The sequence below is a fragment of the Amphiprion ocellaris genome, chromosome 16 (assembly GCF_022539595.1).
Source record: "Amphiprion ocellaris isolate individual 3 ecotype Okinawa chromosome 16, ASM2253959v1, whole genome shotgun sequence".
NCBI classification, from domain to species: Eukaryota; Metazoa; Chordata; class Actinopteri; family Pomacentridae; genus Amphiprion; species Amphiprion ocellaris.
The window spans coordinates 34,097,379-34,118,623 of NC_072781.1; the positions used below are offsets into that span (position 1 = coordinate 34,097,379).

Genomic DNA, 21,245 nt, shown 5'->3' on the forward strand with positions numbered 1-21,245 from the left:
ACGTTTAAGGCGGTTTTTACCTGCTGCATGTCATCAAACGTCAGAAAATTAAGAAAGGAATAAAATCTGGACGTGATTCTCCACACGGTGATTAAATCTTTTTAACCTCTGACACAAATAAATCAGAATACAAAGAGCAGGAAATAAAATCCAGCTGACTGAATAAAAATTCACAATAATCAGTGATGAAGGAATAAATAACCGTTAGAGAATCCTTTAAACTCCAGCTCATGTTTCCTTCAGTGAAAAGCCGCTGAGGTTTTAAAGTCTTTTATTGGTTTTCTGCTTCTTATACAATATTATCATACATGTAGTCGTTTATACAGAATTCACATATTGTGATCAATGACTTCCTGTCGATCAGCTGACCTCCATAAAAAACTACAAACAGAAAACTCATCAAACTCCACATGCAACCATCAATCGATCGATCAATCAATCAATCGATCAAAAAATTGATCAATCAATCGATCAATTGATGAATCACCAATCAGTTAATCAATCAACCAGTTTGTTGACTGAGTTTCTCCCAGTGACAAAATGAAGCGACTGTTCTCCAAACAGATCAATAACTAATAATCAATCAGTCAGAGGGCTGATGAGGTCATGTGATCTGCTGACAGATGATTCATCAATAACTGATCCAGAGATCGAGGAAAGTCTTCTGATTGGCTGACTGGTGTCCAGGCAGCGTTCTGATTGGCTGACAGGTGTTTAGGTGTTGAATGGATGGATTAACATTAGAACTGGTTGCTACTGCCCCACACGGCTGTTGCCATGGAGACAGGTGAAGCGACATTCTGTGATTGGCCATAAGTAAAATGCATCATCACAGCCAGCCAATCATAAACCTGGATGGTGGCGTACGACCTGTTATTCCACTTGAGTGACAGCTCCCGGTGGGCGGGGCTTCAGTTTGCAGAATGACTTCCTGGTTCTGTTTGAGCAGGATGATGTCAGCGAGACCGCTTCTCTCTGATTGGTGGACTGAGACACCTGAAAAATCCCTGAAAGGTGACTGGAGCCCTGCAGGAAGCTGATTCGTTTATTAAGGGAGGATCATTAAAAAAGGGGCGGGGAGACAGCTGAGAGGCAATCAGCGACCGTCTCTCTCAGTGAGGGGGCGGAGCCAGGTCAACCCTCACAGATGCTGCCAGTCGATGGCGACCAGCGTCTGATTGGCCTCCTGGGCGTGGCCGATGACCTCAGCGACGCCGTGCTGCCGCCACAGACGCTCGATCTTCCTGTAGCGCTCCGAACACAGGTGGAGGGGGTTCCCCCGCCTAGAGTAAACAAACAAGAAAACAATAAATAAACAAACAGAGGTGGAGGAGCTTCCCCCACCTAGAGTAAACAAGCACACAATAAATAAACAAACACAGGTGGAGGAGGTTCCCCCACCTAGAGTCAACAAACAAGGAAACAATAAATAAACAAACACAGGTGGAGGAGGTTCCCCCGCCTAGAGTAAACAAGCAAACAATAAATAAACAAACACAGATGGAGGAGGTTCCCCCACCTAGAGTAAACAAACAAACAAGAAAACAATAAATAAACAAACACAGGTGGCGGAGGTTCCCCTGCCTAGAGTAAACAAGCAAACAATAAATAAACAAACACAGGTGGAGGAGGTTCCCCCGCCTAGAGTAAACAAACAAGAAAACAATAAATAAACAAACAGGTGGAGGAGGTTCCCCCGCCTAGAGTAAACAAGCAAACAATAAATAAACAAACACAGGTGGAGGAGGTTCCCCCGCCTAGAGTAAACAAACAAACAAGAAAACAATAAATAAACAAACACAGGTGGCGGAGGTTCCCCTGCCTAGAGTAAACAAGCAAACAATAAATAAACAGACACAGGTGGAGGAGGTTCCCCCGCCTAGAGTAAACAAACAAGAAAACAATAAATAAATAAACACAGGTGGAGGGGGTTCCCCCTGCCTAGCGTAAACAAACAAACAAGCAAACAATAATTAAACAAACGCAGGTGGAGGAGGTTCCCCCGCCTAGAGTAAACAAACAAGCAAAAAATAAATAAACACAGGTGGAGGGGGTCCCCCTGTCTAGAGTAAACAAGCAAACAATAAATAAACAAACACAAGTGAAGGGGGTTCCCCCACCTAGAGTAAACAAACAAGCAAACAATAAACACAGGTGGAGGAGGTTCCCCCGCCTAGAGTAAACAAGCAAACAATAAATAAACACAGGTGGAGGAGGTTACCCTGCCTAGAGTAAACAAACAAACAAGAAAACAATAAATAAACAAACACAGGTGGAGGGGGTTCCACCGCCTAGCGTAAACAAACAAACAAGCAAACAATAATTAAACAAACGCAGGTGGAGGAGGTTCCCCCGCCTCGAGTAAACAAACAAGCAAAAAATAAACACAGGTGGAGGGGGTTCCCCCGCCTAGAGTAAACAAGCAAACAATAAATAAACAAACACAGGTGAAGGGGGTTCCCCCACCTAGAGTAAACAAACAAGCAAACAATAAATAAACACAGGTGGAGGAGGTTCCCCCGCCTAGAGTAAACAAGCAAACAATAAATAAACAAACACAGGTGGAGGAGGTTCCCCCGCCTCGAGTAAACGAACAAACAAGCAAACAATAAACAAACAAACACAGGTGGAGGGGGTTCCCCCGCCTAGAGTAAACAAACAAAGAAACAATAAACAGAATGAAACCAACAGGTACGTACTTGAGGCCCTGGTCAGTCTCTCCGTAGTCGTCCAGGTACGGTGGAGGATAGAAACAGCCCTTTGTTTTACCTGCTACAAACAACACCTGACTCTCTCTGACCCTGAAAACACACACACACACACACACACACACACACACACACACACACACACACACACACACACACACACACACAGTGAGCACATGGTAAACTCCACAGGTGACAGCAGTCTATACAGCCGTGTTCAGGTGTGATATTTGTCATAGAACCTAACTACAGGTGTTGTTCCAGGTGTGTTACCTGAGGAAGAGGCCGAGGCCAGCTCCACAGGTGAAGGTGTGGGCAGTGCAGGCGCCGACATCCTCTCCGTCCACCTCCGTCTGACAGCAGTAACTCTGAGAGCAGAGCATCGAGCCGCACACCAGGCACAGCGTAGGAGCTCTGGACTTATCTCCACCTGACCGAGGACACCTGCACAGGTAACACAGGAAGTTTATACACCTGCACAGGTAACACAGGAAGGTCACAGACAGAGCTCCAGTGGTTCAGTGGTGTACATATAGTAACATTACATCTCCTCCTATGGATTCCGTCATCTCAGGATCTGTGACCAGACTCTGGAACTACTCCTCCTTCCTGCCAGATGTGACACTGATGTTCTGACCGAGTCCTCAGCCCGACTGGATGGACTCCACCCAATCTTTTAAAAATCAGAGCCCACGTCATCACAGCTCCCATCTGTGGTTTGTTCAACATATCACTGCAGGACTGGTGTGTTCCTCCAGGAGATCAGCTGGTGTGGTCCTCCAGGAGATCGGCTGGTGTGGTCCTCCACGAGATCGGCTGCAGTCGTCCTACTTTTTACAGGAGGTGATAACTTGGACTTTAACTGCTACAGACCCATTTCTATTCTGCCTTGTCTTTCCAAAATTTTCGAGAAACTGTTCAACCAACATCTGACAGACCATCTGGAGACCTATAATGTCTTCAACCCCGTACAGTCTGGTTTCAGATCAGCTGCATTTCTGCCTTATATTTCTAATGATACTGTGTGGGCCGTTGACAGAGAACACTGCAGCTGTTCCTGTAGACTCGGCTATGGCATCTGATTCTGTCGACGGCTTCATTCTATGGAAAAACTACAGATTTTTCCAAGAATTGTGTGAATTGGTTCAGAAGTTGTAGTTCTGGATGCAGTCAGTGAGGGTGGAGGATCTTCTCTCAGACCCTTTACCAATTCACAAAGGAGTTCCACAGGGTTCAATACTTGATCCAACACTCTTTAACATCTACATCAGCAGCATAACCCATGCTGTAACCAATTCCCACATCCGTCTGTACGCCAATGACACCATTCTCTATACACCTAGTTCCTCCCTCCACACTGCTCTGTCTGAGCTACAGATTAGCTTTAATAACATTCAGCATGCCTTTTCTGATCTTCTTCTGTCACTAAACACAAACAAAACCAAATGTATAGTCTTCAACAGAAACCTCCCACAAATCAAAAACCAATCAAACGTCTCTCTTAACGGCTCTGAGATTTAATTTATGTGCTGTTATAAATATCTGTGAATCTGGTTGGATTGTTCTCTCTCATTTGAAACACATCAGTACTCTCCTCTCCAAAGTTACATCCAGAATCAGCTTTCTCTACCGCAATCAATCTTCATCCACACATTCTGATAAATGCCTCCTAGTTAAAATGTCAGTCCTTCCAATATTTGATTATGGTGATGTATTCTATAGATCAAAAACCCTCCTCCATTAATTGGACCCCATCTAACCACTCTGCCTTTGCTCCATCAACACCCTCCACTCGTGAACTGGAAGCTCTTTACTGGTTTCTGTCCATCTACCAAACCCTCACTGGTAAAACACCAACATATCTGTGTTCATTACTTACCACTAGCTCCACCATTCTCTGTGTTCCAACAGCTTCATTCACCTCCTCGCGCCCAGAGTTTCTACCACTCTCAGCCGCTAATGACATTCTGTCATTTAAAGAATCAGCGACAAACATTCAGGACCACTGCACCTGTTTTAGCCTTTCTGTTTTAGAAGTCTTAGTGTGTTTTTGTAATCCTGTGTGATGTGCTGTACAGGTAACGGTTTCCTCTGACCAAAACACAACTAGTTCTCCACTAACTACCTGGAAATAAAGCTTTAAATAAATACAATCATGTTAGTCCGAATGTCACTGTTAGTGTGTGTTTCAGTGTGTTAGTGTGTGTTTTAGTGTGTTAGTGTGTGTTTTAGTGTGTTAGTGTGTGTAGTGTGTGTTTTAGTGTGTTTTAGTGTGTGTAGTGTGTTTCAGTGTGTGTTTTAGTGTGTGTAGTGTGTTTCAGTGTGTGTAGAGTGTTTTAGCGTGTGTACTGTGTTTCAGTGTGTGTAGTGTGTGTTTCAGTGTGTGTAATGTGTTTCAGTGTGTGTTTTAGTGTGTTTCAGTGTGTGTAGTGTGTGTTTCAGTGTGTTTTAGTGTGTGTTTCAGTGTGTGTAGTGTGTGTTTCAGTTTCTGCTGTGTGTTTCAGTGTGTGTTTCAGTGTGTTTTAGTGTGTGTTTCAGTGTGTGTTTCAGTGTGTGTTTTAGTGTGTGTTTTAGTGTGTGTAGTGTGTTTTAGTGTGTGAAGCGTGTTTTAGTGTGTGTTTCAGTGTGTGTAGTGTGTGTTTTACTGTGTGTAGTGTGTGTGTTTCAGTGTGTGTAGGGTGTGTTTTAGTGTGTGTAGTGTGTTTTAGTATGTGTTGTGTGTTTTACTGTGTGTGTGCATGTGTGTACTAGTGTTTTAGTGTGTGTTGTGTGTCTTTGTGTTTTAATGTCTGTGTTTTAGTGTATGTGTGTGTGTATGTGTGTGTGTACTGTGTATTTTAGTGTGTGTAGTGCATGCTTTAGTGTGTGTAGTGCATGTTTTAGTGTGTGTTGTGTGTGTTTTAGTGTGTGTAGTATGTGTTTCGGTGTGTAGTGTGTGTTTTAGTGTGTGTAGTGTGTGTTTCAGTGTGTGTTTCAGTGTGTGTAGTGTGTGTTTTAGTGTGTGTTTCAGTGTGTTTTAGTGTGTGTTTCAGTGTGTGGTTTAGTGTTTCAGTGTGTGTAGTGTGTGTTTCGGTGTGTTTCAGTGTGTGTTTCAGTGTGTGTAGTGTGTGTTTCAGTGTGTGTTTTAGTGTGTGTAGTGTGTTTCAGTGTGTGTAGTGTGTGTTTTAGTGTGTGTAGTGTGTGTTTCAGTGTGTTTTAGTGTGTGTTTCAGTGTGTAGTGTGTTTCAGTGTGTGTAGTGTGTGTTTCAGTGTGTGTAGTGTGTGTTTCAGTGTGTTTTAGTGTTTCAGTGTGTGTAGTGTGTGTTTTAGTGTGTGTTTCAGTGTGTGTTTCAGTGTGTGTTTCAGTGTGTGTAGTATGTGTTTCAGTGTGTGTTTCAGTGTGTGTGGTGTGTGTTTCGGTGTGTGTAGTGTGTGTTTCAGTGTGTGTTTTAGTGTGTGTAGTGTGTTTCAGTGTGTGTAGTGTGTGTAGTGTGTGTTTTAATGCGTGTAGTGTGTGTTTCAGTGTGTTTTAGTGTGTGTTTCAGTGTATAGTGTGTGTTTCAGTGTGTGTAGTGTGTGTTTCAGTGTGTGTAGTGTGTGTTTCAGTGTGTTTCAGTGTTTCAGTGTGTGTAGTGTGTGTTTTAGTGTGTTTTAGTGTGTGTAGTGTGTGTTTCAGTGTGTGTTTCAGTGTGTGTAGTGTGTGTTTCAGTGTGTGTTTCAGTGTGTGTTTCAGTGTGTGTAGTGTGTGTTTCAGTGTGTGTTTCAGTGTGTGTTTCAGTGTGTGTAGTGTGTGTTTCAGTGTGTGTTTCAGTGTGTGTAGTGTGTGTTTCAGTGTGTGTTTTAGTGTGTGTAATGTGTGTTTCAGTGTGTGTTTCAGTGTGTGTTTCAGTGTGTGTAGTGTGTGTTTCAGTGTGTGTTTCAGTGTGTGTAGTGTGTGTTTCAGTGTGTGTAGTGTGTGTTTCAGTGTGTGTTTCAGTGTGTGTTTCAGTGTGTGTAGTGTGTGTTTCAGTGTGTGTAGTGTGTGTTTCAGTGTGTGTTTCAGTGTGTGTAGTGTGTGTTTCAGTGTGTGTAGTGTGTTTCAGTGTGTTTCAGTGTGTGTAGTGTGTTTCAGTGTGTGTTTCAGTGTGTGTAGTGTGTGTTTCAGTGTGTGTAGTGTGTGTTTCAGTGTGTGTAGTGTGTGTTTCAGTGTGTGTTTCAGTGTGTGTAGTGTGTTTCAGTGTGTGTTTCAGTGTGTGTAGTGTGTGTTTCAGTGTGTGTTTCAGTGTGTGTAGTGTGTGTTTCAGTGTGTGTTTCAGTGTGTGTAGTGTGTGTTTCAGTGTGTGTAGTGTGTGTTTCAGTGTGTTTCAGTGTGTGTAGTGTGTGTTTCAGTGTGTTTCAGTGTGTGTAGTGTGTGTTTCAGTGTGTGTAGTGTGTGTTTCAGTGTGTGTTTCAGTGTGTGTAGTGTGTGTTTCAGTGTGTGTAGTGTGTGTTTCAGTGTGTGTAGTGTGTGTTTCAGTGTGTGTAGTGTGTGTTTCAGTGTGTGTAGTGTGTGTTTCAGTGTGTGTAGTGTGTGTTTCAGTGTGTGTAGTGTGTGTTTCAGTGTGTACTGACGTGAAGCTGGAAGCCTGGTTTATCAGGACGCTGTAATCTTCCGGCAGGTCGATCAGACGGTTCGACTCTCTGGGGAACGTGACGATGACTCCGCCTCCCTGCAGCATTTGTCTAACACCTGGATGACAACACCACCTGAAAAGACACACACACAAACACACACACACACATGCACACACACACACACACACACACACACACACACACACATGCACACACACACACACACACACACACACACACACACACACACACACACACACACACACACACACACACACACACACACACACACACACACACACACAGGTGAGTCAAGAATATACAGATCAAGTCCTGCACAAATGTTTAAGGTAAATACAGCTGCATGTAAAATGATCCAACCTCCTGATGAACAGTTAGTTTATTGGATATAAAACCAAAGCAGAAATCAACATTTAATTCAGAATCCATCCACAATTTAAACTTTTTATTGAAAGCAGGTTTCAGAACGATCCTCCCCCTATGAGGCTGTATCTTCAGTGGCCTTTAGCTCCAATGACCTGCTGTAGACGGAGGTATCGTCTCCAACAAGCTTCTGGCAGCTCCTTGGGAGTTTTAGTCCATTCCTCGTGGGCGATGGTCTCCAGCTCAGCAATGTTCTCAGGTCTATGTGCTGCAGCAGCTTTCTTCAGATCCACCACAGGTTCTCCACTGGGTTTCAGTCTGGAGGTTGTGATGTCCACTCTACAACCTTCCAGGCGTTCTTCTCTAACCAGCCTTTGTTGGTTCTGATGTGTGTTTGGGGTTGTTGTCTGGCTGGAACGTCCAATTACGCCCAAGCTTCAACTTCTTCACGGACTGAGGGACGTTCTTGTCCTGAACATCCTGGTACTTCCTGAATCCATGGTGACTTCAATACGTTGGAGATTCCTGGTTCCACTTTGTGTGTTCCAACAAGCAGAACACTCCCACAAGATCCCAGATCCACCACCCATGCTCCACAGTGTGTGTGTGTGTGTGTGTGTGTGTGTGTGTGTGTGTGTGTGTGTGTGTGTGTGTGTGTTACCTGTGTATGAGCGGATCCAGCAGTGTGTGGTTGTTGTGGTACAGCAGCAGCAGGCTGGAGGGCAGACTGAGGTAGTTGCACAGCGCCTCCCACTGACCAGGACCTGTACCTACACACACACACGCGTGCGCGCACATGCACACAAATAGTTATATTAAGGGTTAAAATGTGTCCAGTCTGAGCTGTGTGTCACACAGTGTTGTTGTTGTGGTATTGTTGTTGTGTGTTGTGGTATTGTTGTGGTGGTGTTGTGAGGTTGTGGTATTGTTGTGTTGTTGTGGTATTGTTGTGTTGTGGTATTGTGTTGGTGTTGTGGTATTGTTGTGTTGTGGTATTGTTGTGTTGGTGTTGTGTTGTGGTATTGTTGTGTTGTGTGTTGTGGTATTGTTGTGTTGCTGTGGTGGTGGTGTTGTGGTATTGCTGTGTTGTGTTGTTGTTGTGTTCTCGTGGTATTGTTGTGTTGTGTTGTTATGGTGTGTGTGATTGGTGCTGTTACCCAGCAGGTCAGCAGGGGGCGCTGCAGAGTTCAGGTAGTGGAAGAAAAGAGCAGCAGCTCTCAGGAACGGAAGGAGGCCGGATTTAACACAACGATACAGCTGCCACCCAGAGGACACTTCAGGTAACACACTGATCAACACACAGAGAGACACACACACACACACACACACACACACACACACACACACACACACACACACACACACACACACACACACACACACACACACACACAATCACACACACACACACACACACACACACATCAATCAGTTCATTGATTCTTTAGGAAACTGATTTATTTCAGTTCAACATTTTTATCATTTAGACTTTTACAGTTTCAGAAAGCAGCTGATCAATCAATTAATCAATTTTCTTCTGAGTTCAAGTTACTGCTAGTAAAAGGGACTCACCTGTCTCTGTGTGTGTGTTGTCGTGCCCTTACCTGCCCAGGTGTTTTCTCAGTGTGCTGTAGAGCTGACAGGTGAGCTCCTCCTCCTCTGATCCTCCATTGTCCTGGTCCATACACACCTCCTCTGGACACACACAGGTAAAACACACACACACACACACACACAGGTAACACACACAGGTAAAACACAAATAGATAAAACACACACACACACACACACACACACACACACACACACACACACGCACACACACACAGGTAACACACACACACACACACACACACACACACACAGGTAACACACACACACACACACAGGTAACACACACACACACACAGGTAACACACACACACACAGGTAACACACACACACACACACAGGTAACACACACACACACACAGGTAACACACACACACACAGGTAACACACACAGGTGAGACAGAGCGGCTTCATTTTCATACATACCTGCATTTAGTGTGTGTGTGTGTGTTACCTGTGGTGGAGGTGAGCAGGACCTGAACCAGGTGAGCGACAGTGACCAGGTGAAGGAGGTGGAGGTGACCTGAGTCCACCACGCTGCGTTCTGATTGGTCCAGACGGTGAACAGAGCTGTAGGACAAAACCATGTAGACCTGCAGAGAAACGAAGAAACCCTGAGCTCACTGGATTTAAACTGGATTCAAACTGGATTTAAACAGGATTTAAACTGGATGTAAACTGGCCTGAAACTGGATTTAAACTGGTTGGACTACAGTTGAAGAGACGAAACTCACCAGCAGGTGAAACATGTCCATGTTGAGGATACAAGGTGTGTTTTCTACCCGAGAGTCCTGAACCAGAGCTGCAACACACAACAATTACACATTACACACTGATACACCTGAGTTACTTCACCACTAAGTGTCAGTATGTGCTGTACAGGTGTACTGTACAGGTGTGTAGTACAGGTGTGCTGTACAGGTGTGTAGTACAGATGAACTGTACAGGTGTGTTGTACAGGTGTGTTGTACAGGTGTGCTGTACAGGTGTATACTACAGGTGTGCTGTACAGGTGTCCAGTACAGGTATGTTGTACAGGTGAACTGTACAGGTGTGTTGTACAGGTGTGTTGTACAGGTGTGTGGTACAGGTGTGTTGTACAGGTGTGCTGTAGAGGTGTGCAGTACAGGTGTGTTGTACAGGTGTGTGATACAGGTGTGTGATACAGGTGAACTGTACAGGTGTGTGTGTACCTGCAAGCAGTCTGATGAAGTGAGTGTGAACAGTGGGGAGTGGAGCTGCCGTCCAACAGGCAGAACTGAACCTGGTCAGAGAGCTCAGACAGTCGTCCTGCAACACAACAAACATCATCACTGCAGGTAAGCTTAAACCCTGCCCCTCTGCCCACCTGTCCAATCACATGACAACCTTCTCTTCAGCAGCACATTACCTGTCGGCAAGGTAAGCTTCCAAACAATGGCTTCTCTTCGTCCATCAGTAGGCGCTCTGCAAAAAAAGAGTGTCAGCACACCTGTAAAAACCTGTAACTGTGTGTTCACCTGTCAGGTAGGTGTTTACCTGTCATTTACCTGTCAGGTGCGTATTTACCTATGCTCTGGATGGTGTAGGCGCAGGTAGACCAGCTCAGCACCAGGACTCGGGGGTCCTGCTCGTTGGGGTTTACCTTCAGGCCGACCTTGTAGGTGGACATGCTGAAGGTGGTGATCATCTCACTGATGCTGCTGGAGAACGGGTTCCTGAGGAACATGAACGCTGACATCACTGACACATCAGAACGTTATTGATCAGGATCAATACAATCGGTGGCCGACTCACTGTGGAGTGAAGTCCACTCTGAATCCTTCAGGAACAGCAGGCTCCGCGCCCTCTGCTGCACCTGGAACACACAACACACCTGAAAATACATGAACACCCACGGGGGCGGGGCTATCGCCCTCTACATGATTGACAGTTGACTGACCATCAGCCTGCTTCCTGTGGGCGGAGTGTAGTGCTACTGTCTGCTGATTGGTCAAGTTAAGCCACGCCTCCAGACTGGGATGGTTGACACTGGGGAAAAAAGAGCCACTTAGGAGAGTGTACCTGCGTTAAGGTGAGTATCTGTGATCAGTGGACTATATCGGTGATCAAGCAAATCTACCTGTGGTCAGGTGAGTGTGTACCTGTGGTCAGGTGAGTGTGTGTGCGGCAGCAGAGGGATCACAGTGTTACTCAGACACTCGCACAGAGGACACAGGAACTCTCCGTTCTCCACGTCGTAGCTGGTGTGTCCTCTCAGACGTTGTTGGCGTCTCTGCTCCTTTAGCTGCACCGCCTCAAAGTACCTGAACACACAGATCAGGTGTGGTCAGGTGTGGCAGTTCTGAGGGCTGCTGATTGGACAATGTGCAGCTGCAGTGAAGTACCTCTGCCAGCAGGTGGCGTGCATGATGTGTCCACAGCTGGCAGTGTGAATCCCCAGAGACAGGTCAGGGTGCATGAACAGAGGGTCGTAGCGTTCTGAAACACACGTTCACATCCTTATTAGCAACCGTGAACACAGACTGGTGGTTACCTGTATGATGTCAGAGTGTGGCCCCGCCCACCTGGATCAGGCAGGTTGCGGTGGCGGTTTTTGGACAAAACAGTGGATCTCTGGACGAAGGCTGCTAGCACCATGGCTCTGCCATGACCTTTGACCTCCTGCTCTTCCTGACACAGAATACAGGTGACCAGCTGACGGCGCTCAGCTCCACCCACTCTTCTGGGACCAACACACACCTGAGACACACAGGTGAGCTCCAAACTGGGAGGACTGGAAGGAAGGAGAGGACATCTTATCATTCTCTGTGAATATGGTGTTGGTGAATCAGACTAAAATTCACTTCAACCACAGCAGCTGCGTGCAGCAGGTATAGACAGGTGTGTACAGTAGATATATACAGGTGTACAGCAGGTATATACAGGTGTGTACAGTAGATGTATACAGGTGTATATACAGGTGTGCAGCAGGTATAAACGTGTATAAATGTGTGTTCGTAGGTATGTACAGTAAATGTTTCCAGGTGTGTGCAGACGTTACCTGTGCTCGGCAGCAGAAGACGTTGAGGCCTCCAGCTCCTCCAGACTTTGCTGAAACAGTTCTTTGTTCTCATTAATAAAATGTTTCTGCATCTCAGACATCTGAGCCATGATTTTCTCTCTGCGCAGCCGAGCCATCTCTGCCTTCCTCTTCCTCTCCGCCTTGTCTTTGTCCCTGACCGTCTGAATGACGATCAATCAATCAATCAATCAATCAATCAATCAATCAATCAATCAATCAATCAATCAATCAATCAACCAATCAACCAGTAAACCAGTCTGTAACAGTGGGACGTCTCACCTCTTCCAGCCCTCGGTTGTGGTTCACGATGACGGTTGAGGAGGCCGTCGTTCGTTCTCTCATGGTTTTTATGTTGGCCACCATCTGCACATGAACAAAGAGCTGAACATGTGAAACCACCTGCAGTCTGGAGAACCAACATCCACAAACTCTGCCAACAAACTGAACACCTGCAAATAACCATGAAGACCTTTCTGCATCAGTACGACCTTAGAACGTACCTTGAGGATCCAGGTGATCATGTCTTTGTGGACCTCCAGGTGAGGAGCATTCTGTAGACTCTCCAACAGAGCCAGGACACTTCCTGAAGGACTGGGAGCTTCACCTGGACCTGAACAGCCAACAGAAACACCACAGAGACAGTCTGATAAAATCTGACGATGTCTGACTACAAAATCCATAACCTGACGTAGCAGAAATTGAAAAACACGTCACTGATGCAATGACAGACAGGTGTGTTTACTACAGACAGACAGGTGTGTTTACCACGGTCTATAGACAAACAGGTGTGTGGGTACTGACGTGTGATCTTGCAGGTGTAGTTGAAGGTGATGTCATCATCTGTGCTGCTGTTCTCCAGCTGCTGCTGCTCTTCCAGTAAAGCCATGCCCACTAGGTGGAGTACCTGCACAGTTGTACATAATACACAGAGTACACGCAGAGTACACAGTTAAGAGGGGCGTTTCCATGGTATTTTCTGCTCGGAGGATGGCGCCCTCTGCAGGTCATTCAAATGTGAGCAGATTCCTAAACAAAGCTTTCAAACCCTCTGAACTCTGGGCAGTTGGTCTCATTTTAATTCACTGTGCTTCATTATTAATCTAAAGTCCTGCAGCTCTGTGGAACCAGAACATCATGAAGCAGAGTGAACTCAGAAAAACTCTTCTGAGTAGGAAACAGAATGATAGAAATCATACAAAATGTTGAATTAGTCTGTGTATTTTACAAAAATGTAAAAAGCCTGCAATCAACTATTCTAACATATGTCCAAGCTACCCATGGTATCATTTTAGAGCTCGTTTTAAAGACAACATGCCTGTAAACCCTCAGGCAGGTATTGGGGACCAGAGTGTTAAAGACCTTCAGGTTGCTGGAATGAAGGCTGGTAGCTACGGTGACAAACCGCAGTAAAACCTGGTTCTGGTCCTCAGGTTTGATCCTGGACTAAGGTCTGGTGTTACTGGGTTTCAACTCAACACTTTGAATACCACACGGAGATTACTCTTTACCAGCTCTGACAGGTTCAGACAGAACCTCAGAGGTCTGGAACAGCACAACAGCAGGTTTGATGTGTTTGAACACCAGCAGATAAACTGCTGTAACACTGAGTCCAGCAGTCGTACATACTACGTACGTTAGAAGGTAACAAATAAAACTCTGTAGCCTCACCCTCTGCAGCATGGACTCAGTCCAGCCTCCCCCGCTGGGCTCCACGGCCCACTGCAGCACAGCGCCCTCTACAGCCAGCAGCACGTCGCACTGCAGCAGGTTCACCAAGCTGCCGAACAGAGGACAGAGGGGGGGCGGGAGGGGAGGGGGCAGGGCTACCCACACACAGATGGGTTACCATGGTGACCAGGTAAAGCAACCACTTCTGACGTTAGAGGCAGGTGTGTGTTTACCTGTGTCCTCCCCGTTCTGTCTCCTCAGCTTCCTCTGAGCCTCCTCAGCCTGAAACATCACACACACAATGTTACCATGGCAACACTCTGTTCAATACACCGATCAACACCCCGATCGATACCTCGTTCAACGCCCTGATCATTACACCCATCGATACCCTGTTAAATGCATGGATCAACACCCCAATCAATATGTTGTTCAAAGACCCAATCAATACCCTGCTCAACTGCCCGATCGATACGCCGGTCAATGTCCCAATCAATAACCTGATAAATGCCCCGATCAATACCCCGTTCAACACTCTAAACAACATGCTAGTCAATACCACTATAATACTATAAACGCAGGGGTCAACACCCTGCTCAATACCTTGATCCATACCCCAATCAATGCCCAGCCCAATACACCAGCCAATACAGGAGTCAATACCCTGGATCAGTACACCATTCAGTGCCCAGAACAATACCCCATTAAACACTCTGATCAATATGCCAATCAATACCCAGTGTAATACCCCAATCAATATGCTGATTTACCGCCCCGATCGATATGCCATTCAACATACCAATCAATATACCTGTCAATATCCCATTACATGCCCTGATCAATACCTCGTTCAATGCCCTGATCAATACCCGGTTAACTGCCCTGATCAATATGCTGTTCAACGCCCCAAACAATATGCCATTCAATGCCCCAATCAATACAGCGATCAATACCCCGTTAAACACCCTGATCAATACACCAGTCGATGCCCCAATCAATAACTCGTTGGACGCCCTGATCAATACCCTGTTCCGTACCCCATTCCATGCCCTGATCAATACCTCGATCCATACCCCATTCAACAGCCTGATCAATACCCTGATCCATACCCCATTCAACGCCCTGATCAATACCCTGATCCATACCCCATTCAACAGCCTGATCCATACCCCATTCCATGCCCTGATCAATACCTCGATCCATACCCCATTCAACGGCCTGATCAATACCCTTATCCATACCCCATTCAACAGCCTGATCAATACCCCGATCAATACCCCATTCCATGCCCTGATCCATACCCCATTCCATGCCCTGATCAATACCCCGATCAATACCCCATTCCATGGCCTGATCAATACCCTGATCCATACCCCATTCCATGGCCTGATCAATACCCTGATCCATACCCCATTCCATGCCCTGATCAATACCCTGATCCATACCCCATTCCATGCCCTGATCAATACCCTGATCCATACCCCATTCAACGGCCTGATCCATACCCCATTCAACGCCCTGATCAATACCCCGATCAATACTGTGATCAATAGTACCTTAGACTGGTCGGCTCTGCTGTAGTGATGGAAGTACAGGTTGAAGTGTTTGTTCCACTCAGGACGCAGTTCATACAGACCTCGACCTGTCACACCTGGTTTCCTGTAAACGCAGTACAAATACACACAGTACTACAGTCATTACTACAGTAAATACTACAGACCTACACCTGTCACACCTGGTTTCCTGTAAATGCAGATCTACTAAAGGTAGAAGTGTATTTAAGGTGGAAGTGTTTTAAGATGGAGGTCTAATAAAGGTGGAGGTTTATTTAAGGTGGAAGTGTTTTAAGGTGGCAGTCTGTTAAAGGTGAAAGTGTATTTAAGATGGAAGCATATTTAGGGTAGAGATATATTTAAGGTGGAGGTGTATTTAAGGTGGAAGTGTGTGTTTTAGAAAAGACTGACTTGAATGAAGCCACGCTGTCGATGACTCTCTCCAGACCCGTCTCCTTATTCCCCTAAAGAGACACAAACACAGTCTGAGAGACAGACAGGTAAACAGAGGGACAGGTGACACACTGACAGGTACACAGACAGACAGGTACACAGACAGACAGGTAAACAGACAGACAGGTACACAGACAGGTAAACAGACAGAAAGGTACATAGACAGGTACACAGACAGGTAAACAGACAGACAGGTACACAGACAGGTAAACAGACAGACAGGTAAAAAGACAGGTACACAGAGAGGTAAACAGACGGACAGGTAAACAGATAGACAGGTGTATTACGTTTTCAGGGAGAGCCTTGATCAGCTCGCTGTGAGCCATCGGTCTGATTGACAGCTGATGGATGATTTCTCTTCTGACCTCATCGAAAGCTTCCATCTGGCCAACCCCCGCCACATACCGCTCACCTGTAAGCAACACACAAACTGCAAGTGAACTCACATGTTCCAGGTGTAGAACCTGGACCTGGTATCTGAATCCTCAGATCAAGACCGAGCAACACAGATGGACTCACCAACAACCATGATGATCAGGTGAAGCATCTCCTCAATCAGAGTGTTCTGCTGGACCAGGTCCTGTAGAACAGGAGAAAGTCAGTGGGGTGTCAGAGTTAACAGGTCTGTAGCATGTCTGTAGCATGTCTGTAGCGTGTCTGTAGCAGTGGAGTGTGTCTGTAGCGTGTCTGTAGCAGTGGAGTGTATTTGTAGCATGTCTGTAGCGTGTCTGTAGCAGTGGAGTGTCAGCAGAGTCAGCAGGGTGCTCATTGAGTCCGTTCTAACCTTGTTGGCCTCTCTGTATCGCTTCCTGACGTCTGCAGAGCTGAAAATGTGAAAAAGTTCGAAGCGACTCAGAACAATCATCAAGAAGTGATTTGGATCCATCATGGATGCCCCCGCCTGCACCAAAATATAAAAAACAAATGTTCACAGAGTAACATGCCAGCAGTGTGTTAGTGGACAGAGTAGAGTACCGGTGTAAGCAAAGTACCAGTAGAACAAGTACCGGTGACAGTAAAGTACCAGTAGAATAAGTACCGGTGTCAGTAAAGTATCAGTAGAAAAGTACCGGTGTCAGTGAAGTATCAGTAGAAAAGTGCCGGTGTCAGTAAAGTACCAGTAGAATAAGTACCAGTGTCAGTAAAGTATCAGTAGAATAAGTACCAGTGTCAGTAACGTATCAGTCGAGTAGAGACAGTACAGTCAGTTGAGTCAGTAGTCAGTAGAGATACAGTAGAGACAATAGAGAATCAGTAGAGACTCAGTAGAATCAGTAGAGACAGTAGAGAGTCAGTAGAGTCAGTAGAGACAGAAGAGTAAGTAGAGAGTCCGTAGAGTCAGTAGAGAGCCAGTAGAGTCAGTAGAGACAGTAGAGTCTGTAGAGTCAGTAGAGACTCAGTAGAATCAGTAGAGACAGTAGAGAGTCAGTAGAGACAGTCGAATCAGTAGAGAGTCAGTAGATTGTCAGTAGAGTCAGTAGGGAAAGTCGAATCAGTAGAGACAGTAGAGTCTGTAGAGACAGAGACAGTAGAGAGTCAGTAGAGTCTGTAGAGACCGAGACAGTAGAGAGTCAGTAGAGTCAGTCAAATCAGTAGAGAGTCAGTAGATATAGTAGAACCAAATGAGTCAGTAGCGTCAGTCGCAAGTCAATAGAGACAGTAGAGTCAACAGAGAGTCAGTAGAGACAGTAGGGTCAGTAGAGAGTCAGTAGAGTCAGTAGAGAGTCAGTAGAGTCAGTAAAGAGTTAGTAGAGCGTCAGTAGATAGTAGAGAATCAGTAGAGAGTCAGTAGAGACAGTAGAGTCATTAGAGAGTCAGTAGAGACAGTAGAGTCAGAAGAGAGTCAGTAGAGTCAGTCAAATCAGTAGAGAGTCAGTAGATACAGTAGAACCAAATGAGTCAGTAGCGTCAGTCGCAAGTCAATAGAGACAGTAGAGTCAACAGAGAGTCAGTAGAGACAGTAGGGTCAGTAGAGAGTCAGTAGAGTCAGTAGAGAGTCAGTAGAGTCAGTAAAGAGTTAGTAGAGCGTCAGTAGAGAGTCAGTAGAGAATCAGTAGAGAGTCAGTAGAGACAGTAGAGTCATTAGCGAGACAGTAGAGCTCAGTAGAGAGTAGAGTCAGTAGAGACAGCAGAGTCAGTAGCAACAGTAGAGTCAGTAGAGAGTCAGTAGCGACAGTAGAGTCAGTAGAGACAGTAGAGAGTCAGTAGAGACAGTAGAGTCAATAGAGAGTCAGTAGAGACAGTAGTCAGCAGAGTCAGTAGCGACAGTAGAGTCAGTAGACAGTCATTAGCAAGTCAGTAGAGGCAGTAGAGTCAGTAGGTAGTTAGCAGAGAGTCAATAGAGGCAGTAGAGTCAGTAGAGACAGTAGAGTCAGTGGAGTCAGTAGAGGCAGTAGAGTCAGTAGGTAATTAGCAGAGAGTCAATAGAGGCAGTAGAGTCAGTAGAGACAGTAGAGTCAGTGGAGTCAGTAGAGTCAGTAGAGACAGTAGAGTCAGTAGAGTCAGGAGAGGCAGTAGAGCTCAGTAGAGACAGTAGAGTCAGTAGAGTCAGGAGAGGCAGTAGAGCTCAGTAGAGACAGTAGAGTCAGTAGAGTCAGGAGAGGCAGTAGAGCTCAGCAGAGAGTCAGTAGAGACAGCAGAGTCAGTAGAGACAGTAGAGTCAGTAGAGACAGCAGAGTCAGTAGCAACAGTAGAGTCAGTAGAGAGTCAGTAGCGACAGTAGAGTCAGTAGAGACAGTAGAGAGTCAGTAGAGACAGTAGAGTCAATAGAGACTCAATAGAATCAGTAGAGACAGTAAACAGTCAGTAGAGTCAGTAGAGACAGTAGAGAGTCAGTAGAGTCAGTAGAGACAGAAGAGTCAGTAGAGAGTCCGTAGAGTCAGTAGAGAGCCAGTAGAGTCAGTAGAGACAGTAGAGTCTGTAGAGTCAGTAGAGACTCAGTAGAATCAGTAGAGACAGTACAGAGTCAGTAGAGACAGTCGAATCAGTAGAGAGTCAGTAGATTGTCAGTAGAGTCAGTAGGGAAAGTCGAATCAGTAGAGAGTCAGTAGAGTCGGTAGGGAAAGTCGAATCAGTAGAGACAGTAGAGTCTGTAGAGACAGAGACAGTAGAGAGTCAGTAGAGTCTGTAGAGACCGAGACAGTAGAGAGTCAGTAGAGTCAGTCAAATCAGTAGAGAGTCAGTAGATACAGTAGAACCAAATGAGTCAGTAGCGTCAGTCGCAAGTCAATAGAGACAGCAGAGTCAACAGAGAGTCAGTAGAGACAGTAGGGTCAGTAGAGAGTCAGTAGAGTCAGTAGAGAGTCAGTAGAGTCAGTAAAGAGTTAGTAGAGCGTCAGTAGAGAGTCAGTAGAGAATCAGTAGAGAGTCAGTAGAGATAGTAGAGTCATTAGAGAGTCAGTAGAGACAGTAGAGTCAGAAGAGAGTCAGTGGAGAGACAGTAGAGTCATTAGCGAGTCAGTAGAGGCAGTAGAGTCAGTAGGTAGTTAGCAGAGAGTCAATAGAGGCAGTAGAGTCAGTAGAGACAGTAGAGTCAGTAGAGTCAGTAGAGACAGTAGAGTCAGTAGAGTCAGGAGAGGCAGTAGAGCTCAGTAGAGACAGTAGAGTCAGTAGAGGCAGTAGAGCTCAGTAGAGACAGTAGAGTCAGTAGAGTCAGGAGAGGCAGTAGAGCTCAGCAGAGAGTCAGTAGAGACAGCAGAGTCAGTAGAGACAGTAGAGTCAGTAGAGACAGCAGAGTCAGTAGCAACAGTAGAGTCAGTAGAGTCAGTAGCGACAGTAGAGACAGTAGAGAGTCAGTAGAGACAGTACAGTCAGCAGAGTCAGTAGCGACAGTAGGGTCAGTAGAGAGTCAGTAGAGACAGTAGAGTCAGTAGAGAGTCAGTAGAGACAGTAGAGTCAGTAGAGAGTCAGTAGAGACAGTAGAGTCAGTAGAGAGTCAGTAGAGACAGTAGAGTCAGTAGAGAGTCAGCAGAGACAGTAGAGTCAGCAGAGTCAGTAGAGACAATGGAGTTAGTAGAGAGTCAGTAGAGACAGTAGAGTCAGTAGAGAGTCAGTAGAGACAGTATAGTTCTGTTACCTGCAGCATGATGATGTCTTTGTCAAACATCTCTACTCTGCACTTGACATTGTGGTAATAATAGATCTGAAACATAGAAATCAACAACAGTAAACAAAAATAAACAACATGTTGTCTGACACTGGGCATGTTGTAGTATTGATCAGATTAGTACTGGTCCTCAGGTACAAACTCACTTGGTTGATCAGTGAGAAGCCATTCCTCCTCCACATCCCAGCATGCACCTGGGCACAGAGCACCAGGCAGCGGAGGGGGAGTTCGATCAGTAGGGGGGGGCTGAGTTCACCCTGAGGACACGTTAACATGGATCAATGAGCTGATCACCTATCAGATATATTGATCAGTCTGAACCAGAGATATGCTCCCCTTCAGTAATCAATCAATTAGTAGTCAATCAGTAATCAATCAATCAATACATCAATCAATCAATCAGTAATCAATCAGTCATCAATCAGTAACCAATCACTCAGTCATCAATCAATCAGTCATCAATAATCAATCAGTAATCAATCAATCAATCAGTAACCAATCAATCAGTAATCAATCAATCAATCAACCAATCAGTAATCAACCAATCAGCAATAAATCAATAAAGTAATCAATCAATCAGTAATCAATAATCAATCAATCAATCAGTAATCAATAATCAATCAGGGTTACTGACCAGTGGGAGCTGCTCAGGGAAACGAGACGCCACCTCGGTCCGGCTGAGGAGGACATGGAGCCCTGAGGGACAGAGAGACAGACAGGCAGGCAGAGAGAGAGACAGGCAGGCAGGCAGACAGGCAGATAGGGACACAGACAGACAGACAGACAGACAGACAGACAGACAGACAGGGAGACAGACAGGCAGGCAGACAGACAGACAAAAAGACAGACAGACAGGCAGACGGGGAGACCGACAGACAAAAAGACCGACAGACAGGCAGACAGACAGACAGGCAGACGGGGAGACCGACAGACAAAAAGACCGACAGACAGGCAGACAGACAGACAGGCAGACGGGGAGACCGACAGACAGGCAGACAGACAGACAGGCAGACAGGGACACAGACAGACAGACAGACAGACAGGCAGGCAGGCAGACATGGAGACAGACAGACAGACAGGCAGGCAGGCAGGCAGACATGGAGACAGACAGACAGACAGACAGACAGGCAGGCAGGCAGGCAGGCAGG

General features: G+C 45.8%; 1 protein-coding gene across 6 annotated transcripts in view; it reads right to left on the reverse strand.

Moving 5' to 3' along the window:
- Positions 1–254: 254 nt before the first annotated feature.
- ubr2 (ubiquitin protein ligase E3 component n-recognin 2) overlaps positions 255–21,245 on the reverse strand; it is a 48,189-nt gene continuing 27,198 nt past the window's right edge. For 3 of the 6 annotated variants that reach the window (XM_055018682.1, XM_055018683.1, XM_055018681.1), the window contains 31 exons: positions 20,732–20,793; positions 20,244–20,354; positions 20,068–20,133; positions 16,777–16,893; positions 16,512–16,572; positions 16,280–16,404; positions 15,951–16,003; positions 15,543–15,645; positions 14,220–14,268; positions 13,987–14,141; positions 13,120–13,222; positions 12,819–12,928; positions 12,598–12,681; positions 12,298–12,479; positions 11,822–12,030; positions 11,642–11,735; positions 11,399–11,560; positions 11,197–11,285; positions 11,052–11,112; positions 10,824–10,972; positions 10,666–10,721; positions 10,469–10,565; positions 10,010–10,077; positions 9,730–9,868; positions 9,269–9,359; positions 8,822–8,952; positions 8,326–8,434; positions 7,278–7,412; positions 2,982–3,152; positions 2,700–2,801; positions 255–1,283 (listed from right to left, as the gene is read on the reverse strand). In XM_055018682.1, coding sequence (XP_054874657.1) covers positions 1,142–1,283; positions 2,700–2,801; positions 2,982–3,152; positions 7,278–7,412; positions 8,326–8,434; positions 8,822–8,952; positions 9,269–9,359; positions 9,730–9,868; positions 10,010–10,077; positions 10,469–10,565; positions 10,666–10,721; positions 10,824–10,972; positions 11,052–11,112; positions 11,197–11,285; positions 11,399–11,560; positions 11,642–11,735; positions 11,822–12,030; positions 12,298–12,479; positions 12,598–12,681; positions 12,819–12,928; positions 13,120–13,222; positions 13,987–14,141; positions 14,220–14,268; positions 15,543–15,645; positions 15,951–16,003; positions 16,280–16,404; positions 16,512–16,572; positions 16,777–16,893; positions 20,068–20,133; positions 20,244–20,354; positions 20,732–20,793 — 3,386 coding nt within the window. In that variant the 3' untranslated portion in view covers positions 255–1,141. Of the gene's footprint in view, positions 1,284–2,040; positions 2,646–2,699; positions 2,802–2,981; positions 3,153–7,277; positions 7,413–8,325; positions 8,435–8,821; positions 8,953–9,268; positions 9,360–9,729; positions 9,869–10,009; positions 10,078–10,468; positions 10,566–10,665; positions 10,722–10,823; positions 10,973–11,051; positions 11,113–11,196; positions 11,286–11,398; positions 11,561–11,641; positions 11,736–11,821; positions 12,031–12,297; positions 12,480–12,597; positions 12,682–12,818; positions 12,929–13,119; positions 13,223–13,986; positions 14,142–14,219; positions 14,269–15,542; positions 15,646–15,950; positions 16,004–16,279; positions 16,405–16,511; positions 16,573–16,776; positions 16,894–20,067; positions 20,134–20,243; positions 20,355–20,731; positions 20,794–21,245 lie in introns of those variants that run through there. The other 3 variants (XM_055018679.1, XM_055018680.1, XM_055018678.1) reach the window with 2 other exon arrangements.